General features: G+C 40.1%; 1 protein-coding gene across 1 annotated transcript in view; it reads right to left on the reverse strand.

Annotated features, from left to right (window-relative positions):
• Positions 1 to 6,207: 6,207 nt before the first annotated feature.
• Positions 6,208 to 12,400, reverse strand: part of KL (klotho) — a 39,183-nt gene continuing 32,990 nt past the window's right edge. The window contains exons 4-5 of the mRNA XM_043892332.1: positions 9,060 to 10,161; positions 6,208 to 8,514 (exon numbers count right to left, since the gene is read on the reverse strand). Coding sequence (XP_043748267.1) covers positions 8,177 to 8,514; positions 9,060 to 10,161 — 1,440 coding nt within the window. The 3' untranslated portion in view covers positions 6,208 to 8,176. The remainder of the gene's footprint in view (positions 8,515 to 9,059; positions 10,162 to 12,400) is intronic.

Raw genomic sequence — 12,400 nt, forward strand, 5'->3', positions numbered from 1 at the left:
TATCACTTTTATGTGGAATCTAAAAACAATGATACAAATGAACTTATTTATAAAACAGAAACAGACTCACAGATGTTAAGCAGAAACTTATGGTTACCAAAGGGGAAAGATTAGTCAGGGGGATAGATTAGGAGCTTGGGATTCTTACGAACTGGTTCAATAGATGTTGGAGGGGAGCTTCCCACATGGTGGTTTGAGGGATGGATATAGTTTGAGAGTAACACATACACACTACTGTGTATAAAATAGATAAGCAATAAGAACCTACTGTATAGCACAAGGAACTCTACTCAATATTCTGGAATAACTTACATGGGAAAAGAGTCTGGAAAAGAATGGATCTATGTCTCTGTATAGCTGAGTCACTTTGCTGTATCCCTGAAAATAACACAGCATTGTAAATCAACTATACCCCAATGTAATAGAAAAATTAAATTTAATAAAAACATAATTTGAAGAGCAAGTATCATTTGTATCATCATTTTAGATTCTTTCCTTAACTGTGTCCAGTCTACTTTACAGACAGGCTTAAAGCCCATCAAAGGCATTCTTCATTTCTGATACAGTGTTTTTGATCTCTAGCACTTCTTTTAGGTTCCTTCTGAGACTCCCATCTCGCTCCTTACCCTGCCCATTTGTCCTTGTATGTTGTCTTCTCTATTCGCTAGAGTCCTTAGAATATTAATCATAGCTGTTTTAAATTCCTGATCTGATAATTCCAAAATTCCTGACCCCCTTCACTCTGCCTGATGACCATGACACCCTGCCTTCTTCACCTATTTGGAGCTGAGCCCAATCTCAATCCTCTATTGCAGTAATCACGATCCCTAGTCATTTGTCTTTAATAATAACGTTGGAGAGGTACTGTTGTTTTGTTCTGTTCCTATTTGCTGGAGGTTTCTGTTGAGATATTCTCAAGCTCAGAGATTTCTGGTTCATAGTTTTAACTTTCCATTTTAATCACCTGGGAGCTTTAAACAATACCACTGTCTGGATCCCACCTCAGGAGAATCGGATTTAATCAGTCTGGGGATATTTTAAAGCTCCCACATGACTCTAACGTGTAACCAAGGTTGAAATCTACGGGTGTTGATAACTCCCGCTCTATACATACAAGAACAATAAGACTCCACGGACTTGGCGGCTTGCTCCAGGTTATAAAGCAAATTGAAGAGCGGGACTAGAAACCGGAAAATCCCAATCTGGTTTGGGGCCGCCTCCACCCTCCTGGAGCCCTTTCCTTCCACACTGAGGCCTCTGTTCCCAGCTGAGGAGCTGGCGTGACCCTTGTTCCCCGGAGACATCTCCATTCACCTGCTCCTGTTTCTCATCTTAGGAATGTTCTGGTTTTCTTGCTCTTGTTCAGTTGCTGTCATGTCCAACTCTTTGCGACCTCCATGGACTGCAGCACACGAGGCTTCCCTGTCCTTCACAAAGTTCCCAGAGTTAGCTCAAACTCATGCCAGCTGAGTCTGTGACGTCATCCAAACATCTCATCCTCTGTCGCCCTCTTCTTTTGCCCTCAATCTTTCCCAGCATCAGGGTTTTTTTCACTGAGTAGCTCTTTGCGCCCATGGCCAAAGTATTGGAGCTTCAGCTTCAGCATCAGTCCTTTCAATGAATATTCAGGGTTGATTTCCTTTAGGATTGACTGGTTGGATCTCCTTGCAGCCCACAGGACTCTCAAGAGTCTTCTCAAACAACACAGTTCAAAAGCACCAATTCTTTGGCGCTCAGCTTTCTTTATGGGCCAACTCTCACATCTGTACATGACTACTGGAAAAACCATAGCTTTGACTAGACGGACCTTTGTTGGTCTGGCTTTCTGGACACACCTTAATGCCTCTCTCACCATCGTTTTTGTTTTTGTTTTAATTGAAGGATAATTGCTTTACAGTATTGTGTTGGTTTCTGCCAAATATTAACATGAATCAGCCTTAGGTGCACATGTGCTCCCTCCCTCTTGATCATCCCTCCCACCTCCCTCCCTGCCCCCCCTCTAGCTTGTTACAGAACCTCATTTGAGTTTCCTGAGTCATACAGAAAATTCCTACTGACTATCTATTTTACAAATAGTAATATATGTTTCCATGTTACTCTCTCCATACATCCCACCCTCTCCTCCCCCTCACCCCACTCTGTATCCATAAGTCTATTCTCTATGTCTGTGTCTCCAATGCTGCCCTGCAAATAATTTCATCAGTACCATCTTTCTAGATTCCATATATATCTCTTAGAGGAAAACACAGGCAGAACACTCTATGATATAAACCACAGCAAAATCCTTTGTGGCCCACCTCTTAGAGTAATGGAAATAAAAACAAAAATAAACAAGTGGGATCTAATTAAACTGAAAAGCTTTTGCACAGCAAAAGAAACTATAAACAAGGTGAAAAGACAAGTCTCAGAATTGGAGAAAATAACAGCTAATGAAATAACTGACAAAGGATTCACTTCCAAAGTATACAAGCAGCTCATACAAATCAATACCAGAAAAACAAACTACCCAATCAAAAACTGGGAAACAGACCTAAACAGATATTTCTCTAAAGAAGACATACAGATGGCTAATAAACACATGAAAAGATGCTCAACATCACTCATTATTAGAGAAATGCAAATCCAAACTACAATGAGATATCACCTCTCTCACAGTTTTCATCTTTGTTTTACGTCCCTCCCCTCCTCCACTGGGCCCACTCTCATAAGCACTGAAATCATTCTCAGACTTTCCAGCCTCTTTGTAAATAAATGCCCTTCCCTGTATCCTGGACTAACATTCTCTGGGCAACATCACCTCCAATGGCATTGCTTCTCCACATGACCCTCTTGATACGAACCCAAAACTCATCGTGAGTTCTGACATTCCAGGGACTGGCTCAGTCCCTTTCTCCTTCCGTCTCCCTCACCTTCTTGCACCCACTTCTCTCGAGGGAGCCCCTTTGCCAGACCACAGGTGCTGCAGCCATCTTCCCAAGGGCACTTCAGAGAGTGGGGACTGTAGTTAAAGTCATCTGCATTTTGAAATCGCACCCCTTGATTCTGAGACCCAGCTCCACCCACAGGCTCTCCCCAATCCTGCAAGCCTTCCCAGGCTTCCTGGTTCCCTCACCTCAGCCCTTCCTGTCTATGAACCACCGCTGCCCAGACCCCCGCACTGCCAGGAGCTTGCAGCTCTAATCTTGTCAGTCAGGTGGACCAGTAACCCCCACTGTGTTTGTTTTGTTGGTTCATTAAATCCAAGACAGTCACAGATAAAATAAGGACATTTTAGAATGGTACCACTTTGGAAGAAAATCTGGTCGTGATGTCCTTTGCTAATGGAATATTTTCACCTGACTCGTCAATCTTTAGCTCTAATTATATCTCCATTTCACCGCTCCGTGGCTTACCACTACTGCCCCTGTCGATTGAAATGCTTTATTTTGAAGTCTTTGGACTACTTGCCAGAGACTTATAATACCCATAATTTAAAGAGGGAAAAAAAAAAACTTACAAAGCCTTCATGTCTTAAATGAAACAGCAACAGCCTTGAAACACTATAGAACCTTCAAATCTAACAACTTGAAACTAAATTAGCTAAAGCTTTGATTCACATACAGATGGAGATCAAAACAGGCTGAAATGCTTTAGGCAACATTTATGCTTACAGCCATAATTAGACAACCGCTATAATATTGAAAGAAAAACGAATTTTACAAACTAATCAATTGAGCCTTTCAAAAGAAAAAAAATGTCAGCTTATTCCAGCAATTTATTAAGGAGTAATGTTTCAGTTGCAAATAATTTATATCAAATAAGTAAATGCATTTAAAATTAATTAGCATTACCATAAATAAACATATTGAAGACTATACCAAAATCTGAAACTCACCAAACATTTTTGAATCACATAAAAATTTAGCTAATGGGCCTCCAATTATTACCAACTAAATAGCAAATAAACAAATTTCAGCATTTTGCCTGTGTCATTAGATTATTTCAAAAGAGCAGATGGCACAACAAACTGATATAGAAACATCTTTTGCCAAATTATCTTCAAGATTCTATCAATCCAACATTTGTAAAATTCAAATCCAAGAAAAGAATCTAGTATTATTAAGTAAATGTGGGAACTGGTTTTTGTTTGTTTATTTAGTTTTACCAAGGACATTTTATGAAGATGTATATTCAAAGCCACAAATAAAATAACTAAAGGGCTTCTGGGTGTATCATTTGCCTGTAATAGGCCCTGGTTTTATGTTACTGAGCTCTAAAAATCTGATTAACAAGAAAACACACACACGTTAACAGTAAGTGAAATCAGTCTAGGAAAAATTACTTCTAGGGTAGGTGCTTTATTTACTGAATACTTACTATGTTCACCACTGTGCTACAGCAGGTTCTCCCCATTTTACAGATGAGGAAACTGAAGCTCAGTGAATTTTGAACATGGGTCTTGCTGACTCTTTCCCCTATACTTTTCTGACTCCATTAATATGTAGGTTGAAGTGTTTTTTCTTCTCTAACCTATTTGATCAAAAAAGGAGCTGAATATCAATCACCATGTCACAGTCATGTTGTGAAATGGGATTTCACCATATTTTAGGTGTCTTGTCACTGGCATTTCCACTCTTTACTCAAGGTTCCTTGTAGTTCTTGACTTCTTTCTACTTGATATCAAAGGGCATTTACCACAAAGGTATGAAACAAAAATGGTTTAGGAAATGCACTATAACAAACAAAACTCCAACAATATTTAATGGTTATAAAAACTGATAAAGGTAATGGGTCTGAGCAAAAAGCTACATGTTCTAGGAGATTACAAGTATCCACAGAGGATGTAAAGAGATTCCTTCCAAATGAGCTCCCTATTTTTATTTACAGATAAAGAATTTAACCTGATAACAAGTCTTACAAACAAAAAAGGTTACTGAGTAGTTGAGGGACAGTGTGAATGATGAAGAAAAGAGCTATAATCCTCTCACCTAGTTATTAGTCTAGAGGTGATGACAGGTTAGCTATTTACTGCCTTGCCACCTAGAAAGACAGGTTATCAAAGGTTATTACAAGTAAGTCATCATTTGCTCCTCTGAATACAAAGAACCGAGCTGTGTGTCACCTAATACACAGCAGTTTCTCTTTCTTGACAGATGGTCTCTACTAAATCAGTCTCTGGACAAAGGTGGTATCAGAGAGCTGATTCTATTCATTCATTAACTCCATCATTCCTTCCCACATCTTTTGAACTAATAGTGTCTTTTTATATTTTTAATGTGACTACTAGAAAATTTAAAATATGTGGCCTGTATTATATCTCCGTTGGAGGGCTCTATAAAAAAATTTAAAAAAAAAAAGAAATGCTTCTGAGGCATTAGTAGATTCTAATTACTGTCTGTGGAGTCAAAAAATAGAATGAAAAATGACCTTAAATGAACCTGAAAGTCCATCCTTCCAAACTAAGGCAAAATGAATGGGGCATAAGTGCAGGGCCCCCTACCTCCATTTCCTCCCCCACCCCACTGTCAGTTCAAAGGAAGGAACCAGGGGGGCAATATGGGGGGAAAGTAAATATGACAGAAATTAGCCCAGAGACCTTGGGAGCCACAGCTTACCACTAATGCCCCTGCAGAGCTGACCCCAAAAAGTACTAAGGGATGCAGGACTTCCTGGAGAATGGTCTCTCTTTCTCTCTCTGTCTCTGTCTCTGTCTCTCTCTCTCTCTATATATATATATGTTTTAAAACACATGTAAAGTGGTGAAAAACCCAGTATTTATGAAAGTAAAGCATCAGTGAAGAATGTAAGGCCCGGAGAAGCCGGTGAAGAAATGAGGATTCTTCACCCCATTGGACCAGAAAGGCCTTCTAGCCCCTTCCACTGCCCCCAGTTTCCAGCCTCGTCTGGGAAGTGCCCTGTCTTCTTTACCGCCCGTGGGGAACCACCAATCTCCCACTGGGGACCAAAGGGTCTCAAAGTTAGCCTGATGCTCAGCTGATAACTTCGCTGAGTGGTGCTGAAGGATCATTTCCCTTTGGTTCTTTGGCATCTCTTTCAGGGTCTGAAATTCCCTCTCAGATCAGCCGTAGGGACTAGCCTGGGGCACCCTCTTCACCCTTATTCCAGCCTCGAAGTTCACTCCTCCTGTTTTCAGACCCCCTTCTTCACAACTCAGATCATATTCTATGTGGTTTAAGTAACTCAAAAGAAAAACACTTAAGAAATTTATCTAGTCATTTGATCATGTAAGAAGACAAAGTTGAGAGTAGATTTATTACAAGACTTTATCAAGGGACAGGATTACTTCTCTCTACACTCAAGGAAATTAAATATTATAGCAGGAAAATTATTTTTAAACAACATCCATTATTTCACAGTAATTAACAATAAGAAACTGGTCCAACAAATAGGAATGATTAAATAAATTGTGATAGTGGAGTTACTCTATAACTATTAAAAATCATGCTTTTGAAGACTAATGACAAAGGAAATGCACACAATGAAATTTAATAAAGACACATAACTATTTACAATAAGATCTGACTATACAAAATATCATACATACACTATGTTAACAGTGGCTATCTCAAGGTGGTGAAATTACAGGTAATTTTTTTTCTTTACATATAGTTTCTGTGATTTTAAATTTTTTACAATGAGCATATATTACTATTATAATCAGAAAAATATACACATAAAATAAACTATTATTCCCTAGTTTGTGATTTTAACAGTAAGTCCATTTTTAAGAGTACCACCAAAAAGCTTATCTTTCATGGAAAAAAATCATACCACCTCTAAAGATGATATATAATACAGTACAGTTTTTTTTAATTCACTAGAACCCTGTGTCAGCAAGATTAGTTATGCCAGATATGATATTGGTTTATCTTGCTTGATATCATTTTGGCTTATCTATAAAATCACCCTCAACTCCAGTGTAATAGACTTCCCTGTTTGAAAATCAGCAAGATTTATTTAAGGGGCATTAAAGGATAAGACCCAATTAGCCCTTTCTAAAAATCAGTAGCCAGTTTCAGTATAAAAGTTCAAAGCAAAACTCATGTAAAGCTAGCTCCACAGAAGTAGCAGCAAAAAATATAAAATGGACCTCAGCAATTATAGAAACAAACCTTCCAGTGTTATTAGACCAAATGCTTTTGAAACTATTAAGAATTTTTAAAACTCAATTCAAAGAAATTATGGCACATTCTAAAGAACAGAAAGTTGAGTCACTCCTCATAAAATGAGTTATTGTTTCATTCTTATTCTTTCAGAAAAGGTCACCTCATTCATTCCAAGGTCTGCTCTAAATAAAAGAGTTTGTAATCAAATTAATTGCAATGTTGCTTATAACAAGGATTTTTTCCTCCTTTCTGTCCCCTCCAGCCACTGCGCTATAATGCATTTCACAGTCGGTTTATGCTTTCTTAAGGGCCCAATATTGCATAATTCATGCTTATTTTTCTGCACACATTTAGTAAAAGTCCCCTATGTGCAGGCCCTCAATAGTGACATAAATCCCTCAAGGGCCTGGGGCTTAGAGAGTGTCTCAAAATACAAAGAAATATATTTTATACTTATATAAGATACAGAATTCTGTAATTTGCTCTGCTAAGCATATCATTAAAAAGATATATAAATTAATATTAACAGTATTTGATAGAAACCTTGCTTTTAAAAGGAACATTCCAACCTAGGGCCCTTTGTCATCTATTCTATATTCTGCCATCTTCTTTTTCAAGGGAAACTTGGTTCCACAAAGACCATCAGGCATATCATGGTAGTTCAGAATGGTTATTCAGGACTTAACATTTGATTCCAATGCTTGCAATTATGATTTAAAGGCAAACATTACACAAAGGAATGGGCACAGATAAAAATAATCTTAATCTTAATGTATGTAGAAATGTTACGAGATGGTTCCCATTCTTCATGCTTTGTTATAGAATGTGTGCAGAAACGATGGCCCTTATCAATCTTTTTTAACATACCTCCCCTGGAAATAGAACAAATTCAGGCACTATTCACATTATTCAATATTTTACAATCACGCTCATTTCAAAACCTATCACATGCCATGAAAAGGTTTTCTAGAAGTCAGATATATAAAGTCTACAGTTCACAACACTGAGAAGTGCAAATGTTAACAGCTGATGTGTGTGTACAATTATTTCAAATAAGAAAAGTATCAAGACTATTTGTAACCTCTTCTGCCTTTCTTAGAGTAGTAAAAAATCAGAGAAAGAGAAATAACAAAGGCAAAAAGTAGAAAAGCTATGAAAGCCAGTAAAGACTTTCGGGTATGAAAAAAGCTGCACTCTGCACACAGGGTGAATTCTTCTGGACAAAATCTTCCCAGAGTTTCAGGACCTGGAAAGCCATTGTTGTCTATAATTTTCCTGTAATATTTCATGGACGGTTTGGGCTCAAACTGATTCGCCGCATAACGATAGAGGCCAAACTTCGGAGCTGTGCGATCGTTAAATGAATAAGCAAAGTATCCACAAAGATTGATACCATCCAATATATAGGCTAGAAAAACAAAAGGACAGGAGAAAAGTTATTAAAATATTTTGCCCACAACATTTTGCCTTTACCGAGCCCTGGTGCATCAGAGAAAGTGTCAATACCATTTCAAACAACTTCCGATTAAATTAGATTTCATCAGTAAAGCTCCTTTTATCCGAAGACAAAGTGGCAACCATCAAGACAAATACTTAGCTATATTTAACATAGTAGGTTTTACATACTTTAAACCTGCTTTGATGTACTCGGGTTCAATCTTTAAGTGCATGAAGTAGGCAAGACTGCTATGAAGCCATCTGATGTGGAGAAGAGATGGTCCAGGCTCTTAGCCACCTAGAATAGGTTTGAGGAATTTTTTTCATCTTCCACTTTTAGTCAAACTCCTCTTTCCTCGGGAAAACTAGCTAGCGCTTGGGCTTTTTCAGTGTTATCAAGGAATGGATAGCACTTGCTCTGTGGGTGACAGTCTGTGTATATGTTTGAGAGTTTCTATGGATCAGGTTCTCAGGTGGCATAAACCCCAAGAGACCTCCGTACTGGGGGCGCCTTACCTTTCAGAGCTTCGTTCACATAATTCTGCATGTAATACACCCTCAGACTGTCCTGGGCTGCGTGCGGATCATCATCGATGCCGTTGGATATGATATACATGGGGAGGTCTCCGTACTTGGCCTTCAGCCAGTTCAGGACCTTGCGTAAGCCCCAGGGCACCACGGCCACCTGGCCGGGGGAGTTGAGCCAGGTGATGTCGGTCATTTCTTGCACGGCCAGGTAATCGTTGTATTTTATGGGATCTTCTTTCTCCCAGTCTACAAGGATCGTGGTGTAATGGCTCAACGCCAAAAAGTCAAAGGAACCCCGGATTAGCTTTTTTTCCTCGTCAGTGAAATAAGGGAGGAGGAAATTGTTTCTCTGGTTCAGCCAGTCTCTCATCACGCGTGGATAATCGCCGGAGCCGAAAATGGGCTCGGCCAGCCAGCCGATGTCAAATTCCAGAACTCGCTCGGCCACCTCGCGGTCCTCCGGGGAGAAAGGGCAGGCGGGTTCTATCCAGTCCGCCTGCAGGGCGATGGATATTTTTCCTTTCTGCGAGCGCCTGAACTTCTCATCGTAGGTGCGCCAGGCCAGCGCGTGCGCCTTCAGGAGGTTGTGCCCTGCGCTGTAGGTCATGTTCCGCGTGGACGGCTCGTGCATCGTGATCCAGAACTTGACGTGGCGGCCGAGGTCTTGAAAGCACAGGCTGGCGTACTCAGCAAAGGCCAGGGCGGTGTGGGGGTTCTCCCAGGCGCCGTGCCGGGCCAGGGGGGCCGGCAGTCCCTGGTGGGGGGCGGCCGGGCGCCATAGCGCCACCACCGGGGTGATGTTGGCGCGCACCAGCTCGCTGGCCACACAGCGGTAGAACCGCAGGACCGTGAGGTTGACCTGGGACCGGTTCCCCAGCGGCAGGATCAGCGCCCAGTCCAGCGAGAAGTGGAAGTGCGTCACGTGCATTTCCTGGAGTAAGGCGATCTGGGGTCGGATGGCGGCGAAGTCCACGCAGTAGGATTTCCTCGTCTTGGTCACAGCCCCGTCCACCTTGATGAGCCTCTTGCTGTGGTGCACGTCCCACAGGTAGACGTTGGGGTCGGTGAACTGAGACAGGGTGGTGTCCACCTGTCAGGAGGAGAGGAGCCGTGAGCCTCACCTGGTCAGTCCTGCAAAGTCGTCCAGTGCAGTGCTGGTTCTGTCAACAAAACCAGCCAGCACAGTAGGCAAAAATACTGTAGAAACATTCCTAGCTGAATTTTTAAACTGTTTTTCATAAATAGTTAAGTTCCTGGGGAAGAAAATATTCCACTTTGCTCGGTGCACATTTGTTTCACCCACAGTTCTCGGTAAGCCTGGAACTGTTACTTTAAAAAATCTGAATTTTGGAGGTCACTTCAGATAACAAGCATTAATAATCCTCACACATCTCTGGTCTGTGTTAAGCAAGCAGAGTATTTTGGACATTTTTCTTTTAGAATGAGAAATCGCCAATGATATGAGACTTTCAAATTAAAAAAAAAAAAAAAAAGACCAAAAAAATGATAAAGCTTAAAACCTGAGTGAGAGTCAGAAAATGAAATGATACTTAAAATTAAATTGTGTTTCTTAAAATCACATTCTAAATGGAGGTTTGCTAAAGGTCACGGACATGGGAAGTATGCAAAACTATTGCCTTTTATTGGCATTAGTGTCCATAAAAGAATTTAGCAAATTTACTCTGACTGATGGTAGAAAAAGAGAATGTGGAAATGATACTGTCATCCACATATAATGGGATATTTTAACATCGCTTTTAAAAATTTCTAAATTATTTTTCTGTGATGATCATGAGAATGATGATTCTCAATCTCTGATCTGTAAGACTACAAAATGAAAATAAGTATTTAGGAAACCTAGACAAACTGCAAAATCAAAATCACAAAATCCTCCCTCCACTTGCAAACAAAACTTTAAGTTTATCCCAAGGTATGTGTGTGTGAAAGTCGCTCAGTCATGTCTGACTCTTTGTGACCCCATGGACTACAGTCCATGGAATTCTCCAGGCCAGAATACTGGAGTGCGTAGCCTTTCCTTTACTCCAGGGGATCGAACCCAGGTCTCCTGCATTGCAGGTGGATTCTTTACCAGTTGAGCCACAAGGGAAGCCCAAGAGCACTGGAGTGGGTAGCCTACTCCTTCTCCAGGGGATCTTCCCAACCCAGGAATCGAACCGGGGTCTCCTGCATTGCAGGCAGACTCTTTACCAGCTGAGCTATCAGGGAAGCTCTTATTCCCAAGGACCCATCGCCTAAGCCAATTTTCTCCTCAGAAATAATCCTGTCAGAGTTGGTTCCTGGGTTTGACCCTCTGTATAAAAGCAAAGGTCAAACTCTGGTTTTGAATCTCTAGCAGAGGTTTCCTTGCACTTTTCAGGCCTGTTGCAAATAAGCTTCTGTTTCTCTAGCAGGGTCAGTGCTGTGTTTATAAAGGAAAGTAATAAAATATAGCATGTCAGAGGGAAATTGCTTTTTCTGGAGAATTGTCCCGTGTAGATCACCCACGCATACATTTCCTCTAATTTGTGGGAATGCTGTCAGAAGTATTTTTCCACTGTGATGCACCCACAAATCATGTTTCCTCAACTTCGCAAGAAAAATATTTGCATGCTCTTTGGAAGTGAAACTGTTCATAGCTTGAAGGAATTCTCTGGATTATTTTTATAGAGCTCTGAGTTGACAAAATTCATAACTTCTCTACCATAACAGTTCCAAAACAACAGCTCTTATTCAGTCCATCTGAAAACAAACATGAGAGACAAAGGTGTAATTTCTGAGCAAAAAGTCTATTTCTTAAAAATACAGGTCATTTATAAATGGGTGTTTAGGCAAAATTCTATAGAATCTCCATTAATTTGCTTGACTTATTTATTAATAAAAAAATAAGTTGAACCTTTCAGAAGGGTATGATGTTATGTGTTTAGTATATTATGGAAGAAATGTCTCCCTAACAGTAGCCAATGTTAAAAAAAAGCTGTCCGTCCCCAGTACATAGCAGATTCTGTGTTTACTATGAACATTAGTGATTATGGAAAAACAAACCTCTCAGCTGGGAAATTAGGTCCAAGGACAATGATAATCCATGTGAATAAGCCTAAGATCAGACTTCAGACAGGTCTGTCATCTTGACAGGTGAGATATAATTTAAATTTTTTTTCAGGTGAAATGCATGCCTCATTCATATTAGGAATTCTTGAAATACTAGCCAGAAGTGAAAAGATAAATTTCAATGGTTTAAAATTCACTTTTCAGAGCTCTAATACAATGCATTAAAAGTATAGAGACCCACTTGTAAATTAAAACTTATCCATACACTTATCAGAACTTCC

The sequence above is a fragment of the Cervus elaphus genome, chromosome 30 (genome assembly GCF_910594005.1).
Source record: "Cervus elaphus chromosome 30, mCerEla1.1, whole genome shotgun sequence".
NCBI lineage: Eukaryota > Metazoa > Chordata > Mammalia > Artiodactyla > Cervidae > Cervus > Cervus elaphus.